The sequence below is a fragment of the Staurois parvus genome, unplaced genomic scaffold, assembly GCF_062004578.1.
Source record: "Staurois parvus isolate SC_StPar_1 unplaced genomic scaffold, SC_StPar_1.0 ptg000334l, whole genome shotgun sequence".
Classification (NCBI taxonomy): Eukaryota; Metazoa; Chordata; class Amphibia; order Anura; family Ranidae; genus Staurois; species Staurois parvus.
In genome coordinates, this window is record NW_028318130.1 from 6,294,501 (window position 1) to 6,319,485 (window position 24,985).

General features: G+C 39.8%; 1 protein-coding gene across 1 annotated transcript in view; it reads right to left on the reverse strand.

The window, feature by feature from the left end:
* The window catches only part of GLRA3 (glycine receptor alpha 3), a 301,687-nt gene that overhangs the window by 21,877 nt on the left and 254,825 nt on the right, over nucleotides 1-24,985 (reverse strand). The window contains exon 8 of the mRNA XM_089684044.1: nucleotides 20,959-21,105. Coding sequence (XP_089540170.1) covers nucleotides 20,959-21,105 — 147 coding nt within the window. The remainder of the gene's footprint in view (nucleotides 1-20,958; nucleotides 21,106-24,985) is intronic.

Here is a 24,985-nt window from a genome sequence, read left to right on the forward strand (position 1 = left end):
ATAGGGTCTGACAATGGGTCCATGGATTTAATCCTGATACCTAATGGCAGTCAGGGTGCCATTGTCTAGCCCAGGGGTGGGCAAACTTTTTGACTTGAGGGCCGCAATGGGTTCATATATTGGACCCGGGGGCCGGACCAAGAGTAGATGAATGATGTGTATGTGTCATCCATAGTAAGTATAGTAATATTCCCCCATAGTAAGCATAGTAATTAATCCCCCATAGTAATTAATCCCCCATATAGTAATTAATCCCCCATATAGTAATTCATCCCCCATATAGTAATTCATCCCCCATAGTAATTCATCCCCCATATAGTAATTCGTCCCCCATATAGTAATTCGTCCCCCATATAGTAATTCGTCCCCCATAGTAATTCATCCCCCCTATAGTAATTCATCCCCCATAGTAATTCATCCCCCATATAGTAATTCATCCCCCATAGTAATTCATCCCCCATATAGTAATTCATCCCCCACATAGTAATTCATCCCCCATATTAATTCATCCCCCATATAGTAATTCATCCCCCATATAGTAAGTCCCCCATATAGTAATTCATTCCCCATATAGTAAGTCCTCCATATAGTAATTCATTCCCCATATAGTAAGTCCCCCATATAGTAATTCATTCCCCATATAGTAAGTCCTCCATATAGTAATTCATTCCCCATATAGTAAGTCCTCCATATAGTAATTCATCCCCCATATAGTAAGTCCCCCATATAGTAATTCATTCCCCATATAGTAAGTCCCCCATATAGTAATTCATCCCCCATATAGTAAGTCCTCCATATAGTAATTCATCCCCCATATAGTAAGTCCTCCATATAGTAATTCATTCCCCATATAGTAAGTCCCCCATATAGTAATTCATTCCCCATATAGTAAGTCCCCCATATAGTAATTCATTCCCCATATAGTAAGTCCCCCATATAGTAATTCATTCCCCATATAGTAAGTCCTCCATATAGTAATTAATTCCCCATATAGTAAGTCCCCCATATAGTAATTCATTCCCCATATAGTAATTCATTCCCCATATAGTAAGTCCCCCATATAGTAATTCATCCCCCATATAGTAAGTCCCCCCCCTGTGTCAATTCACTTACCTTTGGTCCGCGCGTTCCTCTCGTATTCCCGCGCCGTTCTGGTCTTCAGGGAGGACTGTGAGAGGAGTTCGTCACGCTGCCCCGCCTACATCCTGACAGCTGCAGAGTCCTGACGTCCGAGAGGAGGGAGGGGGGCGGCCATCCGAGAGGGGGGGCGGCCATCCGAGAGGAGAGGAGGGGAGGGGAGAGGAGGAGAGGAGGGAGGGGAGAGGAGGAGAGGAGGGAGGGGAGCGGGCGCCCGGCACACAGGAGAGCCGCATCTAAATTTGTAAAGAGCCGCGGCTTGCCGACCACTGGCCTTGCGGGAGCCTAGCTCCGCGGGCCGGATTAAAAGGTCCGCCGGGCCGTATACGGCCCGCGGGCCGTAGTTTGCCCATTGCTGGTCTAGCCTGTAGAGGTCTGTGTGCCCCTCCATGGATATATCTCCCCAGACCATCACTGACCTACCACCAAAAAGGTCATGCCGAATGATGTTACAGGCAGCATAACATTCTCCACGGTTTCTCCAGACCCTTTTACGTCTGTCACATATGCTCAGGGTGAACCTGCTCTCATCTGTGAAAATCACAGGGTGCCAGTGGCGGAGCTGCCAATTCTGGTGTTCAATAGCAAATGCCAATTGAGATCTATGGTGCTGGGCAGTGAGCACAGGGCCACCCTCATGAAGACTTTTTCTGATTGTTTGGTCAGAAACATTCACACCAGTGGCCTACTGGAGGTCATTTTGTAGGGCTCTGGCAGTGCTCATCCTGTTCCTCTTTGCAAAAAGGAGCATATACCGGTCCTGCTGATGGGTTAAGGACCTTCTATGGCCCTGTCCAGCTCTCCTAGAGTAACTTCCTGTCTCTAGGAATCCCCTCCATGCTCTTGAGACTGTGCTGGGAAACACAGAAAACCTTCTGGAAATGGCACGTATTGATGTGCCATCCTGGAGGAGTTGGACTGCCTGAGTCCAGGTATCGCTTCATGCTACCAGTAGTGACACTGACCCTAGCCAAATGCAAACTAGTGAAAAACAGTCAGAAGGGTAGGTTGAGTAGGGAAAAAAATGTCAGTGGCCTACACCTGTAAAACTATTCCTGTTTTGGGAGTCGTCTCATTGTTGCCCATCTAATACACCTGTTGTTGATTTCATTAACATGAAAGCAGCTGAAACTGATTAACCACTTCCCGACCTTCCTATAGCAGCTATACTGCTACAGAGCGGAACGGGTGCCCATAGTCACGTATATATACGTGGTTTTGCATTTCCAGGAACTTGTGTGTGCCCTACCCACGCCACCATTCGGGTCCCAGCCGGTCATTAATTGCCAGTGCCTGCACAGCACAGCCATGCAAAGCAGTGTGATTATTTGAAGTACAGACACACAGACACAAGTAAAACAGCACACAGTTAACCCTTTGATCACCCCTCATGTTAACCCCTTCCTGCCCAGTGCCATTAGTACAGTGTATTTTTAGCACTGATCACTGTATTGGTGTCACTGGGGATGTTCGGAAAAACGATCGTACAATTTGCCCATCATTGAGTCGAAAATCGGTTGTTTTACATGAATTTTCCAACATGTCCAATCACAGAAAAGGGAAGGAACCATGAAAATCGGCCGGTGCCATTGACCTACTAACAAAGCAAAAATCGGCAGATTATTCTTAGGTCTGATTTTCGGACGAAAAAATCGATCGAATTTCAACCCATGTATGGCCGGCATTAGTCACCATAAAGACACAGACGTGTTGTAGTGAACTTTTTGAATATAGTGATTGCTCTTAGAAGAATTATCAAGGTGGACTGGACTGTTTTCTTTAAAACACACTTTTTTACATCTTGGTGGAAGAATTGACAACTATCATTCTATTCTTTATTATATATCCCATATTTTATATATGTACATTTATGACCAATATTGATTATCATATGTAGTGAAGTGCTGTTTTATGAGACATTTATTATTCTCATATTTTATTATTATAAATAGCCTATGTATTATATTATACAGACTCAGACTGAACTAGAGTAAATATGCTTGCCATTCAAGAATTGGTATTCTGACAGGTTAGAGGAACAGTTGTAGATAGCAGCCTTTCTCAACCCAGGCACCCTGGGGTACCTTCAAGCTTCTTCAGGGCTGCCTTGGCAATATGCCCAAAAATTGTGTACAAGCCAGCAGGTGGATAAATCCTGCCCTTTAGTACCCAAAGCCACAGGTTTTCATTGTGCATTTTTATGACCTTCTAGCTGCCAGCATCCTAACAACCAATGACATCATCAGTTGATAAGGAGACGTCAGGTGCATGCATATCATCCTTGTTTGCCCCCTCTCTGTCAGCACTGGGATCACATTAGCAGAGTGAGATAGAAAAACAAATAGACATACTGGAATACTAGTCGGTACCAATTTGCAAAGGTGTATTTGGGATTCTTTTGATTTGGCTCCGTAGCGTTGTCATGACATTCAGTATGTCAGTTAGTATATGGTTCCGGTTTTTGGAGTGCAAGTGACACAGGCACACTTCTGCTTTGGGAGTATTTATAGCGTGATGGACGCCGCTGGCCATACCCTGACAATGTCTTCTTATGAGGAAACACGTAGGGTGGAGCTACGACTTATGATGTCATCACACCACACATCGCGGACATTTTGTTGGTTGGAAACATCCTCGATTTTACATGCTAATTTCTTCCTCTGTTTGTAAGTGCAATACTTTTATTAAATTCAGAATTGTTTTAAGTACTACACTATGAGGAGGTCTTGTTCTCTTTGTTTTCTACTGGGTCTGTTTGATTATCTCTGTGCTTCCATACTGGATCTATGCCATCGAGTCACTAGCAGTGGAAGTATCTCTGGTGGGGAAGATTTTTAATGGATTTATTACCTCCATTGATTCCCCATACTTGCTGTTTTTCACCGCATGACCTGTGGTCATATTCTCTGGTAAGAGGCTGTAAGTGGTGATGGTGGAGAATCCCTTTTCTTCTGTTTTGTGGCACAGTTTCTTCCCACAGACATGGGTTTTATATAAATTATAGTCACATCTCATGGACTTACTTTGAGGACTTTATTTTTATTCTATTGTTTTATTTATATTTTGTGTACATGCGGGGTGAATTAGCGCTACATATTGGTCTTTTAAAAGGTGTATTTGCTTTGGAAGAATAAATCATCTCTAACGTTGGGTGTACTGGATGTGTGTATAATAGTTTTTTACATTTTAAAATGGGGTGCCTTGAGATTATCCATAATTTTAAAGGGTGCCTTGACTGAAAAAAGGTTGAGAAACACTGGTATATAGTACCAACATTTTACAGTGTGGTCACCAATATTTTTTAAGGGTTATAAACCAAAGCACTCACATGAAAGTATTACAAAGAGGGGGTGTGTCCAAGATGGCGTCGGGAACAGACGCTTCTATCTGTGATCCGGCGCCCTGCATTTCCATCCGCTGATATCCCGGTGATAGCAGTCACCCACTGTGGATCTGAAGATCTCCGGAGCCCGCCTGAAACCTGAAGAGGGGTGCTGGGTGATTTTGCCCCCCCCGACCATCCGGTGGCCTGCGGCCTACCGTGGCGTGTGAAGCCGCGGTCTTTCCTGATTCCGCGGCTGGGATGGATCGCCGCTGCGGCTGGGACGACACGCTGCCGCTCTGCCCTATGGACCCCATAAACAGGTCAGATACTGGGACAGCCTGACTGGGTCCCCCTTGCTCTTCTGTCGGTCCTGAGGACCACACCAAGCCCCTATAAAATTTCAGCAAGGACTGGAGACCTATCTTAGTGGGGAGGTGGCCCTGGATAGGGGGAGAAGCTCCATCTTTCAGCCCCCTTCCCAAGAGAATGAATTAGGGGAACCTGGGGCACCTCTTGGCTAGCCTTCACAATAACTGTACACCTGGCCTGGTCATCATAGCCACCCACATTTCACTGGCTGTATAAATATTGGGGCCCACGCCTACTTCAACTGAGATTACACCATTTACTTGCGTATTATAAGAATGGATCTTATGTGAATGCATCCCCGTCAGGGGACATGCACAAGCGCCAGGGGAAGATGACTAAGTGATCTCCCTGTGCCGTGCCACTGGAATATTTATCTCGGCAATTGGGCTTCTACACCCTAGTGTACTACTCCAATAGATTGAAGGCGATTTGGAACCCTCTGCACTTCTCCTAACAATGCATTGCAGTCCACGTACCAAACCTAAACATAGGGCCCAACAGCAATCCCCTCCGCAGGGCCACGCCGCTAAGCTAACACCTAGCCCTCCTGAGCTTCCAGCTTCCAGGAGACCCTAAATCGGATGGCGATAGTCAGCGGCCGATCCTCTTGAACAAAATCCAGAAGCCTTACTACACAAATTCCGTGCTATAGTGCGAGAGGAGATTACAGTCGCCTCCCGTAAATTATCTTCTGATCTGGTGAGAGTCTTAAATGAATTGGGCCTTCGTGCTCATCAATTGGAACAACGTATGGATCTGGTGACTACGGTCTTGGAGGGTCATGAACAGGAGGTGGAGGATCTACATTCTGAGCTGGACACTTTAAAAGATAAATTGGAAGATGCTGAGAATAGAGCCCGCAGAGATAATCTCCATATCCGTGGAGTCCCCGAGGTAATCACCGACCTACAGGGTACTGCTACTGCTCTTTTCCAGGAGTTGGCTCCTGAGATTCCCCTGGAGCGTTTGGAGTATGACCATATTCATAGAGCTTTAGCTCCTAAGCCCACAGAGGGTCCTCCCAGGGACATTATTATTAAATTCCACTTTTACCGCACTAAAGAGCGTCTGTTACAGGCGGCTCGGAATCATCCGGCTTTGGAAATTCAGAGACACTCTATTCATCTGTTTGCGGATTTGTCCCCAGCTACGATTGCCAAACGTCGTACTTTGAGACCCTATCTACAAATTCTTCAATCAGCTGATATTAAGTACAGATGGGGCTTCCCTTTCAAGCTCTCATTCTCCTTCCAAGGTTGTCAATTCCAGGCTTCTTCACCAGCGGATCTTCGCTGTCACTTTCGGGAGCTTAATTTGGAGTTGCCACACTCCCAGAATGAGGAGGCTACAGTCTCTACACGCCCTCGGAATTCCCAGTCTTCGCGTAAATCTTCTTCTCCAAGTCAGAGTTGCTCTCAGGCCCTTCGATCTCTACAGGCCCAGCATTTTCAGGAAGTCTCCATGACTTGATATTTAGTGGCCGGCCGTCAGTATACAGCTTCATCACATGTGGATCTTTGCCACCACTTTCTGGATTTGAATCTGGATTTGTCCCGCTCCCCGAATGGGGAGGCTACAAGATCCTCAGGCCCGAGGGGCTCATAACCTTCACGTGATTAATCTCTTCAAAGCCAGTGGATCTCAGGCTCCCCCCCCCTTTTTTTTTTCTCCTTTCTGATTGGTTTAGGTTTTCATTGTCTTGCGAGTTTCTTACACTGTTCAACAGGTAAAAAGTTTTGGGCATAAAATTAGCTAATCTTACATAATTTTGGGGTGCTGAAAATGAAAATGACCCTACAAAATGTTGATTGGCTCTAGTTTCCATGATATATTCACCCATCTAATGACGTAAGCCATTCAAAATTATGATGCAACTTCAGCTGCATATTGCGCAATTGATCCTGGTGACCAATAGAAAATTGCATGTATACTGAGATGATGCAATATTAGCCTTTAATTGCATCACTTCACTGCATAAAAGCTGCAGTATCTGTAGCTGATTGTAGTTCCACAGCGTCTTTACATTTCGTTTTATGCTTATATAGGCTACTCAGTAATGCCTCGAACTTGTGTGAATAAAGCAGATAATTTCTGCTATATCTGCGGTGAAATAACTTTTATCTCACAAAAAAGGAGGATAACAGGAATGATTAAGAAAGCCTACAACTTGTATTTTGGCTGCAAGATAGGAGACCAGGACAAGAGCTGGGCACCACATATATGCTGCAATTCTTGTGGGACGGCACTGGAGCAATGGTTGAATGGAAAAAAGGCATCTATGCCTTTCGCTGTGCCAATGATTTGGAGAGAGCCAACAGATCATGTTAGTAATTGTTACTTTTGTATGGTGCCTCCAATTGTAAAAGGGCTAAATAAGAAGAAAAAGTTATCTGTGCACTATCCAAATATTCCATTGGCAATACGTCCAGTTCCTCATGGAGAGGGGCTACCAATTCCTAAAGCACCAGAATCCTTCGTGGTTGAGTCAAGTGAGGAAGAACCTGAAGCGTGTAGTCATCAACCGTCAACCTCACATGACCCAGACTTTCTTCCATCCACACCCACTGAACCACACCTCATTACACAAGTGGAATTGAGCGATCTTATCAGAGACCTGGATCTTCCCAAGAACAGGGCAGAGCTTTTGGGGTCAAGACTACAACAGTGGAATCTCCTAGCAAGTGATGTTCGTATGGTGGATATACTAAGTACTGCTGCTTCCTCTGTGAGTGGGACAGTCGTGCGAGAGAAAAGCACTATGCCAAAAGAGACTGGCCATTACGCCAGTCATTGCAGCCTGGAGAAAAAAATGTTAACTATCCAGCACTTGTAGACAGCAATAAGATCTTATTACCTCCATTACACATCAAGTTGGGATTAATGAAAAACTTTGTTAAGGCAATGGACAAGAATAAAGCAGGTTTCAAGTACCTGATTAGCAAATTTCCAGCACTTAGTGCTGCAAAAATAAATGAAGGAGTCTTTGTTGGGCCACAGATTCGTAAACTTATTCATGATGATGAGTTTCTTTCTCTGTTGCGTGGAAAGGAAAAGGCTGCCTGGACAGCATTTGTATCAGTGACATCAAATTTTCTTGGAAACAATAAAACACCAGACTACAAGAAAGTGGTAGAAAAACTCATCCAGACTTACAGAAATCTGGGTTGCAACATGTCTCTAAAAATTCATTTTCTACATTCGCATCTGGATTTTTCCCACCAAACTGTGGAGCAGTGAGTGATGAACACAGAGAGCGCTTCCATCAAGACATTGCAGCTATGGAAAGAAGATATCAAGGTAAATGGAGCCCATCAATGCTTGCTGACTATTGCTGGACAGTTGTAAGAGATAGCCCTTTCCTCGAATACAAGAGAAAAGCCAAGAGAAGCAAAACCGACACAAACTGAAGACAAAACTAGTGAGAATCCTAAGTATTAAAATGATTCAACTTAGCTTATGGCTATAATTTTTCTTGGTAATCCTATGCAATATATTATGCCATTTAGGCTTTGTTATGTAGTCAATATCACTTGCTTTATATTTGTGGAAAGACATCTATCTATATAATTATTGTGCATTATGTAGTCATTACGCCTATAGTAGAAAACTTTCCGTTTACAGAAAAACTAGAGCCAATTGACAAATTTCATTGTTATATTTGAACTCAGAATGTGAAATTCATTAAGAAATGGATCCTTTTGTTTCCAAAACTGGCAAAAAATAAAAATTTGTTGAACAGTGTTATTGACCACTCACTCACAGGTGTATTAGCCTTAGTTGTTTGCATAATAATTCTCTGTTTTTTTTTTATTACTGTCGAGTTGTTCCGGTGGATTATCGTGTCCCCCTCTGAGCTGGCTAGTGGTCTGGTTTTTTGCCCCGCCCGCTACCCAGCCTCTATGTGGGTGTTTTACCCACAGTTGATTACAATGTTTGTATTAATCTTATTGTTTCACAGATATATTGCTTGTACATCAGATGTCTTCTTGTTTTCTTCTTTCTTCTCCACCTCCTTTTCTTTGTCCCTTGTCATGTGTGTTTTGTGTTTTTGTAAATTTTTTTTCAGGGCTCCCGGGGATCACGACGGATCTGACCTTTTTTCTTTCCGATCACTATGTCGTTGAACTGGTTATCTCTGAATTTTCAGGGGATGAACTCTCCGCAGAAACGGGTAAAGATATTTAAGTTTCTTCGGGCTCCTCAAGTTGACATTGCTTGTCTGCAAGAAACTAATTTTTCAACTACTTCTGCCCAAAAATATTTTGATGCACGCTACCCTCAGATATTTCAGGCTACTGGCCCCACTAAACAGAGAGGAGTGCTAGTTGCCTTCCATAGCAAAACTCCATTTGTCTGTGTGAAGCGTATTGCTAATCCCAATGGTAGATACCGTCTGCTACAGGGCACGATCCAAGGTATAGAAGTTACCATAATGTCCTACTATGCTCCCAACGTTAACCCTGGACCTTTTTTGTCACACCTCTGTTCCCTCTTGGCTAAACATCAACGGGGTACTCTCTTGATGGCAGGGGGCTCCAATTTAGTGTTAAGTCCCGCACTAGATAAATATCCAGCAGAGCATCCTGACCCTTCCGCATCAGCTAAGTCCTTTGTATGTACGTTAAGTACCCATGACCTGGAAGATCTATGGCGTGAATTTCATCCCCGGGGGAAAGACTATACTTATTATTCTCACTAGAGATGAGCTAATTATTCAAAAATTCGATTCAGCTGATTCGCCGAATTTGAGGAAGAAATTCGATGCGAATTTATTCGCTGCGAATTTAACTTATAAAAAGGGTTTCTAGGCATCAGAGAGCCTTTATATTAGTGCAGAACACTGTACCTTTAATTTAAATGCCCTTGGAGATGAGGAAGGAGAAGGAGAAGGATGAGAAGAAGGAGAAGGATGAGAAGGATGAGAAGAAGGAGAAGGATGAGAAGAAGGAGAAGGATGAGAAGAAGGAGAAGGATGAGAAGAAGGAGAAGGAGAAGGATGAGAAGAAGGAGAAGGAGAAGGATGAGGAGAAGGAGAAGGATGAGGAGAAGGAGAAGGATGAGAAGAAGGAGAAGGATGAGAAGAAGGAGAAGGATGAGAAGAAGGATGAGAAGAAGGAGAAGGATGAGAAGAAGGATGAGAAGAAGGAGAAGGATGAGAAGAAGAAGGATGAGAAGAAGAAGAAGAGATGAGAAGAAGGAGAAGGATGAGAAGAAGAAGGATGAGAAGAAGAAGAAGGATGAGAAGAAGAAGAAGGATGAGAAGAAGAAGAAGGATGAGAAGAAGGAAAAGGATGAGAAGAAGAAGAAGGATGAGAAGAAGAAGAAGGATGAGAAGAAGGAGAAGGATGAGAAGAAGAAGAAGGATGAGAAGAAGAAGAAGGATGAGAAGAAGGAGAATTCCAAGCCGGCAAAAAGTGTATCTGCAGAGCTCCGCTATTTCTTAGCGGAGCTCTGCAGATACACTTTTTGCCGGCTTGGAATTCTTCTTATTTTCATCCTACTTCTTCTTCTTCTTCTTCATCCTCATCCTCATCCTCAGAAGAAGAAGAAGAGGATGAGAATGAGGATGAAGAAGAAGAAGAAGAAGAAGAAGTAGGATGAAAATAAGAAGAATTCCAAGCCGGCAAAAAGTGTATCTGCAGAGCTCCTCTATTTCTGACAGTTCTCTGACATTCACATTTACAGCGGTTGAAACATTGTATCTATTTGTTTCCATAAATGGAAACAAATAGATACAATGTTTCAACCGCTGTAAATGTGAATGTCAGAGAACTGTCAGAAATAGCGGAGCTCTGCAGATACACTTAGCGGAGCTCTGCAGATACACTTTTTGCCGGCTTGGAATTCTTCTTATTTTCATCCTACTTCTTCTTCTTCTTCTTCTTCATCCTCATCCTCATCCTCAGAAGAGGATGAGGATGAGGATGAAGAAGAAGAAGAAGAAGTAGGATGAAAATAAGAAGAATTCCAAGCCGGCAAAAAGTGTATCTGCAGAGCTCCTCTATTTCTGACAGTTCTCTGACATTCACATTTACAGCGGTTGAAACATTGTATCTATTTGTTTCCATAAATGGAAACAAATAGATACAATGTTTCAACCACTGTAAATGTGAATGTCAGAGAACTGTCAGAAATAGCGGAGCTCTGCAGATACACTTAGCGGAGCTCTGCAGATACACTTTTTGCCGGCTTGGAATTCTTCTTATTTTCATCCTACTTCTTCTTCTTCTTCTTCATCCTCATCCTCAGAAGAAGAAGAGGATGAGGATGAGGATGAAGAAGAAGTAGGATGAAAATAAGAAGAATTCCAAGCCGGCAAAAAGTGTATCTGCAGAGCTCCTCTATTTCTGACAGATACACTTTTTCCCGGCTTGGAATTCTTCTTATTTTCATCCTACTTCTTCTTCTTCTTCTTCTTCTTCATCCTCATCCTCATCCTCTTCTTCTTCTTCTGAGGATGAGGATGAAGAAGAAGAAGAAGAAGAAGAAGTAGGATGAAAATAAGAAGAATTCCAAGCCGGCAAAAAGTGTATCTGCAGAGCTCCGCTAAGTGTATCTGCAGAGCTCCGCTATTTCTGACAGTTCTCTGACATTCACATTTACAGCGGTTGAAACATTGTATCTATTTGTTTCCATTTATGCTTTTAAGAAGGAGAAGGAGAAGGATGAGAAGAAGGAGAAGGAGAAGGATGAGAAGAAGGAGAAGGAGAAGGATGAGAAGAAGGAGAAGGAGAAGGATGAGAAGAAGGAGAAGGATGAGAAGAAGGAGAAGGATGAGAAGAAGGATGAGAAGAAGGAGAAGGATGAGAAGAAGGATGAGAAGAAGGAGAAGGATGAGAAGAAGAAGGATGAGAAGAAGAAGAAGAGATGAGAAAAAGGAGAAGGATGAGAAGAAGAAGAAGGATGAGAAGAAGAAGAAGGATGAGAAGAAGAAGAAGGATGAGAAGAAGGAGAAGGATGAGAAGAAGAAGAAGGATGAGAAGAAGAAGAAGGATGAGAAGAAGGAGAAGGATGAGAAGAAGAAGAAGGATGAGAAGAAGAAGAAGGATGAGAAGAAGGAGAATTCCAAGCCGGCAAAAAGTGTATCTGCAGAGCTCCGCTATTTCTTAGCGGAGCCCTGCAGATACACTTAGCGGAGCTCTGCAGATACACTTTTTGCCGGCTTGGAATTCTTCTTATTTTCATCCTACTTCTTCTTCTTCTTCTTTATCCTCATCCTCAGAAGAAGAAGAAGAATGAAAACAAGAAGAAGAAGAATGAAAAGAAGAATGAAAAGAAGAATGAAAAGAAGAAGAAGAATGAAAAGAAGAAGAATGAAAAGAAGAATGAGAAGAATGAAAAGATTCTTCTTCTTTTCATTCTTCTTTTCATTCTTCTTCTTCTTTTCATTCTTCTTCTTTTCATTCTTCTTTTCATTCTTTTCATTCTTCTTTTCATTCTTCTCATTCTTCTTCTCATTCTTCTCATTCTTCTTCTCATTCTTCTCATTCTTCTTTTCATTCTTCTCATTCTTCTTCTCATTCTTCTTTTCATTCTTCTTCTCATTCTTCTTCTTCTTCTTTTCATTCTTCTCATTCTTCTTTTCATTCTTCTCATTCTTCTTCTCATTCTTCTTCTTCTTTTCATTCTTCTTTTCATTATTCTTCTCATTCTTCTTTTCATGAAGAAGAAAAGAAGAATGAGAAGAATGAAAAGAAGAATGAAAAGAAGAATGAGAAGAAGAATGAAAAGAAGAATGAGAAGAAGAATGAGAAGAATGAAAAGAAGAATGAGAAGAATGAAAAGAAGAAGGAAAAGAAGAATGAAAAGAAGAAGAAGAATGAAAAGAAGAATGAAAAGAAGAAGAAGAATGAAAAGAAGAAGAAGAAGAATGAAAAGAAGAATGAAAAGAAGAAGAAGAAGAATGAAAAGAAGAAGAAGAAGAATAAAAAGAAAAAGAAGAATGAAAAGAAGAATGAAAAGAAGAAGAAGAATGAAAAGAAGAATGAGAAGAATGAAAAGAAGAAGAAGAAGAATGAAAAGAAGAATGAAAAGAAGAAGGAGAATGAAAAGAAGAAGAAGAATGAAAAGAAGAATGAAAAGAAGAAGAAGAATGAAAAGAAGAAGAAGAAGAATGAAAAGAAGAATGAGAAGAATGAAAAGATTCTTCTTCTTCTCATTCTTCTTTTCATTCTTCTTCTTCTTTTCATTCTTATTTTCATTCTTCTTTTCATTCTTCTTCTTCTTTTCATTCTTCTTTTCATTCTTCTCATTCTTCTTTTCATTCTTCTTTTCATTCTTCTTCTCAATTCTTCTTCTCAATTCTTCTTCTTCTATTCATTCTTCTTTTCATTCTTCTTCTCATTCTTCTTTTCATGAAGAAGAAAAGAAGAATGAAAAGAAGAATGAAAAGAAGAAGAAGAAGAATGAAAAGAAGAATGAGAAGAAGAATGAAAAGAAGAATGAAAAGAAGAATGAGAAGAATGAAAAGAAGAATGAGAAGAATGAAAAGAAGAATGAAAAGAAGAAGAAGAAGAATGAAAAGAAGAAGAATGAAAAGAAGAAGAAGAATGAAAATAAGAATGAAAAGAAGAAGAAGAATGAAAAGAAGAAGAAGAAGAATGAAAAGAAGAATGAAAAGAAGAGGAAGAATGAAAAGAAGAAGAAGAAGAATGAAAAGAAGAATGAGAAGAATGAAAAGAAGAATGAGAAGAATGAAAAGAAGAAGAATGAGAAGAATGAAAAGAAGAAGAATGAAAAGAAGAAGAAGAAGAATGAAAAGAAGAAGAAGAAGAATGAAAAGAAGAATGAAAAGAAGAGGAAGAATGAAAAGAAGGAGAAGAAGAATGAAATGAAGAATGAAAAGAAGAATGAGAAGAATGAAAAGATTCTTCTTCTTCTTCTTTTCATTCTTCTTTTCATTCTTCTTCTTCTTTTCATTCTTCTTTTCATTCTTCTCATTCTTCTTCTCATTCTTCTATTCATTCTTCTTCTCATTCTTCTTTTCATTCTTCTTCTTCTTTTCACTCTTCTCATTCTTCTTTTCATTCTTCTTTTCATTCTTCTTCTCATTCTTCTTTTCATTCTTATTCTTCTTTTCATTCTTCTTCTTCTTCTTTTCATTCTTCTTCTTCTTTTCATTCTTCTCATTCTTCTTTTCATTCTTCTCATTCTTCTTCTCATTCTTCTTTTCATTCTTCTTCTCATTCTTCTTTTCATTCTTCTCCTTTTCATTCTTCTTTTCATTCTTCTCATTCTTTTCATTCTTCTTTTCATTCTTCTTCTCATTCTTCTTCTCATTCTTCTTCTCATTCTTCTTTTCATGAAGAAGAAAAGAAGAATGAGAAGAATGAAAAGAAGAATGAAAAGAAGAAGAAGAATGAAAAGAAGAATGAGAAGAAGAATGAAAAGAAGAATGAGAAGAATGAAAAGAAGAATGAAAAGAAGAAGTATTCCAGTACAGCAAAAAGTGTATCTGCAGAGAGCTCCGCTATTTCTGACAGTTCTCTGACAGTTCCTTCACATTTACAGCGGTTGAAACATTGTATCTGTTTCCGAATAAAAACATCTGTATCCTAAATGGAAACAAATAGATACAATGTTTCAACCGCTGTACATGTGAAGGAACTGTCAGAGAACTGTCAGAAATAGCGGAGCTCTCTGCAGGGACACTTTTGCCGGCTGATCGGGAAAAATCCGATTCGCGCACCCGAAGTATGCTAATATTCGGATTCGCCGCGAATCGAATTTTTCCTGAAATTCGAAACGAATTCCACTTCGCCTGGTTCGATTCGCTCATCTCTAATTCTCACCCTCATCATTCTTATTCCAGAATTGATCATGCTTTTGTATCACGTAAACATCTCCCTTTGGTTTGCTCCGTCTCTATCCTTACAGTTCCATGGTCTGATCATGATCCCATTTTGGTGGTCTGTCAATCTCTTCTCTGTAAGCCAGCCTATTCTTCATGGATAATGAATGACACTCTGCTTTCGCTGAAGGAGATTCAGGCAGAACTACAGCGCAAATCTCAGGAATATTTCCAGCTAAACTTGGGTTTGGTCTCTTCTTCGGTGACGTTATGGGAAGCTTACAAGGCTGTTCTTAGGGGACATATTATCCAGATAGCATCAAGACGAAAGAAGGATAGGCAACTTAAACAGTGTCAGTTGGAATCAAAGTTAGCTTCCGCATCAGCTCAATTTAAACAGTTACCTACCCCTTCGAACCGTAGATTGTTAGATCAGGCTTGCTTAGAACTGGATCTTTGTTTAACAGATGAGGCTGAGCGCTCCTTGCGCTGGACACGCCAGAAGTGGTATAGTAAAGCAAACAAACCAGACTCCATGTTGGCTCGTAGATTACGTACTTTTACACATCACCCCAAACCGATTTCTTTACGAACTCGTCACAATACGCTCACAAGTAATCCTGTAGCGGTTTTGGAGGAGTTCTGATATCGACTTGCCAAACTTTATGCTGATCCCACACGGGCTGATCCTCAGTCAATTTCTGACTTTTTATCTCGTTTGTCCCTGCCTACTTTGACTCCGGCTCATAAGGACTTGATGGACCGTGATATCCAAATATCAGAGGTTTTGCAATGCAAAGCAGACCTGAAGACGGGCAAACGCCCAGGTCCAGATGGATAAATGGCACTATACTACAAGAAATTAGCTGACGTGCTTGCCCCTCACCTTGCCGCCATGTTTAATGCGGTCAAGGGTGGTTCAAACTTTTCCCCGGACTCTTTGACAGCAAATGTGGTTATGATCCCTAAACCGGATTGAGATCATTCTTCCTGGGCAAATTATAGGCCTATTTCTCTTATTAACATTGATATGAAAATCCTTACCAAAATTTTGGCCACTCGATTGAATTCTTTCCTTTCTCGTCTGATAAAAGGGGACCAGGTAGGATTGGTCCCCCACAGACAAGCCGGAGATGCCATCAGACGCATTTTACAATTACAACATTTAGCTCATATTCGCAAAATTGATATGATGCTCCTATCTTTAGATATCAACAAGGCCTTCGACACTTTATCCTGGCCTTATCTTTTATCGGTCCTTAACTGCTTTCGCCCCTCGTTCCTACGATGGATCTCTTCGCTATATACATCCCCTCAAGCAAAACTTAAATACTATGGATTCGAGTCCTCCACGTTCTTGGTTGCCAGGGGTACTAGACAAGGTTGTCCTCTTTCCCCCATACTTTTTATCTTAGCCTTGGAACCATTGGCAGAAGCCATTCGTATGCATCCTGATGTTAAGGGGATTGATGTGGCTGGCTCCCAACATAAGTTGTCTCCGTTCACAGACGATATATTGTTGTCAATCACGAATCCGGGAGTTACTTTGCCAAATTTACTTGCGGTTCTGGATTCCTTTGCAATTCTTTCAGGTATTCATGTCAATCCTGCCAAATCAAAAGCTATGTCAATTACTCTCCCACCATCACTTTTGGCTACTTTGAAACATTCGTTCCCTTTTCAATGGCTCTCGGCCCTACCATATCTAGGAATTAAGCTCACCCCGACATATGAATGACTATACCGAGCTAATTTCCCCACTGTCTTCCACGAGCTGACCGAGATGTTGTCCTCCTGGTCTCATTGCCCACTTTCATGGTTCGGCAGAATCAATGCGATCTGTATGACCTATCTCCCTAAATTATTGTATTTATTTTGCGATTTACCAGTTCCTGTTCTTTCGCATATATTGCGTATCCATCAGCAAAAACTTTTGTCCTTCATTTGGAGTTCTTCTCGACCCAGAATTAGTAAATATATCTTATTTGCGCGAAAGAGTGAGGGTGGGTTATCTGTCCCAAATCTCCAGTCTTATTATCTGGCAGCTAATATTGCCCCCTAGCTCATATTCATGCATCTCACCATTTCCCCTTGAGGGCTACTGTAGATTTGTTAGACTCCCATCCGATACCACTCTCTTCCTTACCATGGCTTCCCTTTTCTCATCGTCCATCAACCCTTAGCCCGACGCTGACGCTTTCGCTTCGTCTTTGGGATTCTATTAAATATTCCGCTGACCTTATTTCTGCCCATCTACCGTTGTTACGTCTGTTACATAACCCGTTATTCCCTCCAGGCTGGGACAATCCTAGGCAGTTTGCCTGGTGGCAAACACATAGTTTTTATGATGTACATTCGCTGCTATCTCCCACTCGAATACTTACCTTTGAAACTCTCTTCCTATAATATCCCTTTGCGGGAACACTTTGGTTACCTTCAACTCTGTCACTTTATTAATACATTAATACGGACGCACTCAGGACCTTACCGTCTGTCCCCCTTTGAAAGCCAGTGCAGGCATAGACCCCATGCTCTGGGTCTGATTTCTTTGGTTTACTCTTCCATTATTTCTTATAGAACTCCTCCGGTTCGTTCCTATCATCAGCGTTGGCTGTCAGAACTTGGGGGGACTTTGGATCAACAGGATTGGCGGACCATGATCCAAGCATTATCTAAATGTTCTAGGAATGTCATCATTCTCGAAAATGCCTACAAAATTCTTTATCGATGGTATTATACGCCTGCTCGTCTAGTTAATTTTATCCCTACATATTCTCCGGCTTGTTTTTGCGGGTGCCAACAATTGGTTACCCTGATGAAGTCACGACGCACGTGACGCAACGCGTCGGAACGCCATTCCCAGCTCGTAGTACATCACTTCCGGTCACGTGGGGACGCATGTCCGGACGTAGCGGCCATATTGGTTTCCCTCCCTGTATGTGAATACACCCATGGTATGAGGTGGAAAGCGCTGTATACAAAGGAATACATGTGAGTGGAATCAGTATGTTACATTGAATGTTCTTATTAAACGGTATTATACTATGGGAAGCTCTGTTTGTGTCCTATATGACCCTTGAGAGGAGGTGGAGTGGAAGTCCTGTGGTCCCTCGCTGAGCTGCCTGGAGTAAAGGATTGCCTGTGAGGAAAGTCTTTGCCTTGTGGCCCTGTGTGGGTCTGGGCGGGGAGGTGAGCAGGCATTGCTGCCATTGGAGGATTCCTTTTTTGAGCACTAGAAGTGGAGATCACTGAGTGTTTCACATTATATGCATGGACTTTTTTTGAGTGTAATTTAGACACCGTGTATATAGACCCATCACCCAACTATATTTAAATTAATTTTACTCTGTTATTTTGTATATCACATAATTTATGAATCACGTATTCATTTGATGAAAAAATCACAGTTTATCTCAATTTATAGGATTGTCACTATGTATTGTGGATAGGTACACTTTTTTTATTTTTGGAATTATGATTATTGATTTCATATCACTGATTTATCCAAGGATTATTTATTAATATAACATTTGGCATTTTATCACGGATTAATTAATGAGGTAATTAGGGTATTTATGTATGAGATATATATGTATCGTAGTTTTCACCAATTAGACTCATTTTATTATACTTTTATCACTTTAAGGGATTGATTATAGGTTTAGATGGTATTTGAGACATGTTCGTGGGTATTTTTTAGCTATTTATTAGCGCTTCACTATTTTGGTATATGGTATTTATGATCTACTGGTTGAGGCAGAGTGACAGCAGCTGTAGAAGAGGGACGCATCCATATTAAGCGCAGGAGGATTTTTTCCTATTTTTTAACAATTGGGTACTATGGTCCACATCTGGTGGACTTGCCCTAAGGTTTGCAGATTGTGGATTAGGGTTTATGCCCTTCTCCGCACTATGTTTCACACAGACATTAAGCGTAACCCATACGAAGCGCTCCTATTTAAACCAATTTAACCTATTTAACCATGTGATGCCAGCTGAACGGCAGCTGGCATCACATGTATTTATGACTATTAAATTGACAATTGCGAAGTCTTGGAAGACTCCTCTCCTCTGCTTCGAGGCTGCCAAAAACCGGATGAACTTCATAATGGTTAATGAAAAACTGACGGCCATACTTTTGGATACCCATACAAAATTCCTGCAGATATGGCGTCCCTGGCTGGATACAGCCCAACCATCGAGATTTGACCAGTCCCTTTTGTCGATATGAGGATCGATTCTGTTGCGGTCACCCTGGAGCCCTTTTGTGATTGTTTTTGTCTTTTTTTTTTTTGTCCTCGTCTTTTCAACGATTGTCCTTCTCTATTCTTCTGTCCAATCTGTTCTTATGCCAATTGTAATGATTGTGATCATTGCTCTGAGTGCTACATCTGCAATACTACCTATGCAACCTGGACTCCTTTGTGAGCCCAATGTCTGGAATATGTATTAACATTTGGAGAAGCTTCATTTCGTGCCTCTCCTGTTTTCTATACGCTGATATAGCAAACATTTCTCTTAGAGTTTGCATTGTCATTGATCTCCAAATGTTTGCTCATCGTTTCCACCCTACTCCTTTTTTTTTCACTTTCTCCCCTTCCCTGTCTTCTCTTCCATGGCACTTAAATATTCAGTTAATGCTTATGTCTCTACCAGTACATGCTCTGAAATATTTCTCAAATGCCCTGTATATCTCATTTTTGTTGGTCAATGTATATGTTTCTTGAATGTTTGTTTATCTCTGCTTATTCTATAATAAAACCTTTGTAAAAGAAAGTATTACAAAGAAAAGGAGTACATACAAACCTCATGCAGTTACTATCCTGGGGGGAGTCAACCCAGAACTTCAGCACTGTAGGATGCTAACAGCTAAGCTACCAAGCTGTCTTGATATCCTCTTTGGAAGATTTCTATAGAAGCTCAGTTGAGCTGGTTGGAAATTTTAGAACAACTCAATTTTGTCACTACAGAGATGTGTTTTTGTGTAATGGTATTTAAAGCATGTGCCCTTGTAGAATATTCATGCACATGTGTATATGACAGCCTGGAAAAAAATAATTGCTACCTAGTACATACCTAGTACTCCCATACAGAATATACTCCATAGCATTGCTATTTGCATGTGAAATAGATCATAGTCACTTAAACAAGCTAAAAATGTGTGTCAATATTTTAAAACCCTCATTTGTATGTAGTTTCTAACTATATATTTATAGGGGATAAGCAATATTTACTTACCACATAAACAGACTCTTCTTCCTGCTTTGTATTGCTACACAGTGGTTTTGCTTTCCCATTGCAAGTGCACCCTAAACTAACTTTTGTTTAGCTTCCTCCCACCTTCCTCTCTCACATTTGGAGATTATATATATATATATATATATATATATATATATATATATATATTTTTTTTTTATGACATCCCCCCCCCCTTCCAGATTATTCACATGCACAATGTCCAGCTTTCCCACGTCTGCACAGATGTGCTAAAATGCTCTGCCAGGACCTAAAGGCTTGGCAGAGTCATTCGACACATCTGCACATGTGCCGTAATAATGAAAATGACTGAAAAGGGGCAGAGTAAAAAATAAAGAGGACTAAAGTTCATCTTTAAGAAATATAGACTGTTCCCTTTACAAAGTGAACATTCACTGAGCTGTGCTCACTTCGATTTACCAATCTGCTAGAAAAAAAACTAAACAATAAACTTCATTTGTACATGATTGGAATTTCAAAGTGAACATTCATTTACTTTGTTATGTGAATGTATGCTTTTCAGATTGAACATTCACACTGCTAAATGAACAGCCTTTATACCTTTGGGAAATAGATATCAATGAAAACAATTAACTCTCTGTATGACTTATATGTTTTCCCAGCTGTTCGTAGGAAGGGAAGAAAATTGGCTTCTAGTGGCTATTCTACAAATATCTTTTTTTTTAATACAACAAAAATTACTGAGGATCAATCATATAAAAAAGTCATATAAAAATAACTTTACGGTAAATACATCAATAAGCAACAAAAATATGTGAAATGTTCTACACTTTCCCTTTAATATACTCTGTTTAATCTCATGCAGCTATGTTAGTCTAGATGAAGAACATTGTCTAAAATGTTATATTATTCATATTTCATTTGAAACCCATTTACAGGGCCTAGGGGTGTTTAATATGTAAGTATGTACTCTACACAATCATTTTCCCATAGGGCCCTTGGAATATGAAAATATTTATGGGATATTTGTTTTGTGTTTTAAAACTACTTCCAACCCTGCAAAGGTATAAGCATTTAATCCAATGCAAACGTGAATGGGTACAAAAAAATAGACAAAAACCTTATCCTTCTTTCTCTTCCGACGAAATCTGAGAAGTTCTTTGTGCTGCCTTGACACAAAGTTGACCGCTGCATATTCCAATAATGCAGAAAAGACAAACAGCAGACAAACAGCCATCCAGATATCAATAGCTTTAACATATGATACCTATGGAAATAAGGAAACAGTTAGTAGAAAGATGTTCTAGAAAGATATATGTATATTATATTGATATTGTCTTAAAAGGTAACTTCACTTTCATGAAAAAATATAGCACATAAAAAATAATATTGCATGTATAATTAATAACACAAGCCATGTTGTAATTTAACCACATGCTATCACATAGGGGGCCTGTTAGCCTTCTTGTGATAGCAATAAAGTTAAAAAAATAGAAAAGGTGCAAAAAAAAAGGATTATATTAAATAAATAACAATAATTAAAAAAAATAAATAAAGCACCCGTAAAAAGACACGCCCCATTAAAAAAAACACAGAGTGGGGCAAATATGTGTATGTACCAACAATGCGCTACACATGTGAGGTATCATCATGAACAAGTGAGATCAATAATTCTAGGGATATCATTTATGGTTAACTCTAAACTGATGAGCTGTAAAGGCTTTTAAAGTGTTACAAATGGAGAATTTGGGGTATTATCGGTTTTTACAATTTCACAGGCACATGCAGTTTTTTGGCTTGATATGTTTGGTATGATTACTCAACATTGCCCCATTTTTAAATTTTATTTTAAAAAATGGGTATTGTACTGTGTTTGTTTGCACTAAAATTAATTTTAGTGTATTTTTTACTGAAAAGATGCGTTTGATAAATAGCTGCTCAAATATCATACGACAAAAAATTGCAACTACCACCATTTTATTCTAATGAAATTCTAAAAAATAAAGTGCTTCATCTTTAAGCTCCCTTCTCACCCCTGTGGCGAAACAAACTCACAAGATGGTAATGACCTTTTTTCATGAGGCAGGTCTATTGCCCTTATCAACATGCCTTATATGCTTGAATACCGGCTGCCCAATGCTCGTCTCAAAAAGGGGAGGAAAAACCCAGAGAAGAGGAAGCCAACATAGCATAAAACCATAAAAATGTATTAAGACATAAGCAGAATAATAGTCACTCACAATAAAAAGGCACTTTCTGTCAACTCTTGCTCAGTTGTATTAAAGAGTGACATCAGCACCCTCTGTGTCTGTGGCTGCTCCTCCAAACAAAATGATGCTACAGTGCAAAGTCCTGCTGTGACAAAATGATACTTTTTCAATTAACATTTTCTTTTTTTCTAGGCTCTTTATATCTTTTATCATTTTCTCTGGTTGTTGTTTTTACTTTTTAAGTTCCAGGTCCCTTGTATCTGCATCAACTATTGTTTTAAAAACTCCCCAAAATTGGTTTTAACCCATTTGAGGGTAAAAACAGATCTATTTCCTAGGCCACTATGTGTATACCTACTTGGTATACAATTTGTGAGTCCAGGATTATTATTACAATACTTTTCCATACACACAAATTTTTGTTCGTTTTTATGTATCAAACCTTTTCCATTTCTATTCCAGGTCATGTTTTAACCATACTGTAGATGTAAAACTCTAGATTCCTCATTATTTAAGTTAATATCACTTCGATTAATAAAAAGAATAATGATTAATAATGCTCTTTTCATAAATTCTCTTTTCTTTATTTCTCCTACCCCTCTGCAGTCTTACTTATACCATCCTCTTTTCCAGTACCCCTTCTGATTGGGCTCTCTTGGTATGTCACCTAATGTCCAGTGAAGGTTGTCCAGTACTTCCTTTTTTTCCAATCTCTGTTCCTCTAATCTCTCCTGTAAGGGTTGTAGTGTGCAGGGTGCCCTGGTGGACCTCTTCTGAATCCCTGTATGAAAAAATTGTTGTTGTTGTTGCCCCCTACATTCCTTTCTAGGTTTCTAGAAAGGGCCCATTCTGATTATACTGCCTGTTCTGATTGTAAATGCCTGTTATCTTCCCAATTGTTATTATTATATGGGTCAATATCCCTTATATTCTTTATTTGTGCAAATCTATTTAATGTATGAACCCTAAACTTCACTCAGGTCCCACACTATTTTGGGGGTTATCCTACACAACCCTGAGAAGAGGAGTGTTATATTTATTTTCAATTAAATTCAATACAGAATTAACTACAACAGGTAATTTGTAGGTGGAATGTTGCTGTGCTGTAACTAGAAAGGTCAGGAAGATTGAGTTTCTCTACTGAATAAATTCAGGCAAAGTTTAAGATTTATGTAGCAGTCAATGACTGTGGAAAAACATATATACACATGCCATTTCCTGCAGATATTTGTTGTCAGTTCTACTACAAATGGTGATTAGATCTGTAGTGTAACTATATAAAAAAGTGTAAAAGTAATCATGGTGTAACAGCATTTGCACCCCATAAGGAATGGCATAAACTACAGTGGTTTCAGATCTATATGTACCCTCACTCACATCTTGGAAGCCAGAGGATGTTAAAAAGTCAATAATAGAATAGGCATATCATTTTGCATCAACTCAACTACTAAAACCTATTAATCTATTCAGTGTTGCTTTATGACATAAAGGGGTTTAGGGTAAGAATGACATTAGTAGACTTTAATCTCTTTCAGTTGAACACTGTACAATTTTCTAAAATGTTAAGAATTTGATGAGGATATAATTCAGATCTCAGATCTCTGTCTGCTATTCCACCATCAGACAAAAATGACAGCAGATAGAGAAAATAAACGTGCAAACTTGGCCTTAGTCTATGATGATCCAAAGGGGTGGAGTGAGGAGCACAAGAAGATGCCAGCCTCCTATTGAAAGAACAAGATTGATCGTTGCATGTTTTCTAACCTACCTTACTGACAATTGTCCTATACACTAGAGTTATTTGCCCAGTCTCACCTAATGTATTAGGAATGGGCAGCTATAAATCTTTTTTATATACAGTAGGTGCCTTTACTTTATTAACACCTTTTTTCTTTAAATGTGCTGGCTTGGTCCAGTAAGGTAAAGGAATCTAAATGGAGGCCCTAATGGTCACGTAAAGTACCATGGTATGAAGTATGATTTCCTCTACAGCCTTCTGTCTCATCTTGCATGCTAAGGCTGCTTGCAAAGAAAGCATTACATTCTCAGGCAAAGGTAAATTATAAGATCATATATACCGTAAATAGTATGCCATGCTCTCATTTCTGAAATCACTGAGTTCATGTGTGGACAAACAATGCAGACAGAAAACTGAGGGTTTGCAACTAATGTAAAAGTCTCTTTATTTAGCACAACAACAGAAATACAAAAGAAATATAATGTAAAATTGTAAAAATCACATACACTAAAAATAAGAAACTAAAACATGTGCTTAGTAAAAATAAAATATACTTTCTTTAATGTACAGATGCTGTCAGAAGGCATACAGAAAATAATTTCTTGAATGTTATTCGGTTTATTTTTCCATCTACCAAATTCAAGGGTCAGCTCTTGAACAGAAGACAGCACATGTAGTAATGTGCACAATAGTGGTCTCCAATGTGTACTCCAAATAGATGCCTTGGGGAACAACACATTCTACTGAAATCTTTGATTTATGACCAGCACTTGACCAAAGGAGACACTATTATAAATGTATTGACATTCAGGAGTGTATTTACTAAATCTGGAGAGTGCAAAAATCAGGTGCACTTCTGCATAGAAAACAATCAGCTTCCAGGTTTTATTGTCAAAATCTAATTGAACAAGCTGAGGTTAGAAGCTGATTGGCTACCATGCACAGCTGCACCAGATTCTGAGTGAACCAAATCTCCTCCTCAGTGTCAGTGTCCTTGCATACTTTTAGTTGTTATTAATCTTTTGAAACCAATGGTACCAATACCTCTAGGGACACAAAGGCAGATCTGTTGATCCTGCCAGATAAGTGTCTGTTTTAGTCAGCTGTCTAAAGCTGGCAACACATGTTAAAGTGGAACTTCACTCGCTAAGTCAACTTTAAAGCGATATTAACCACTTGCCATCCTGAGGGTTTACCCC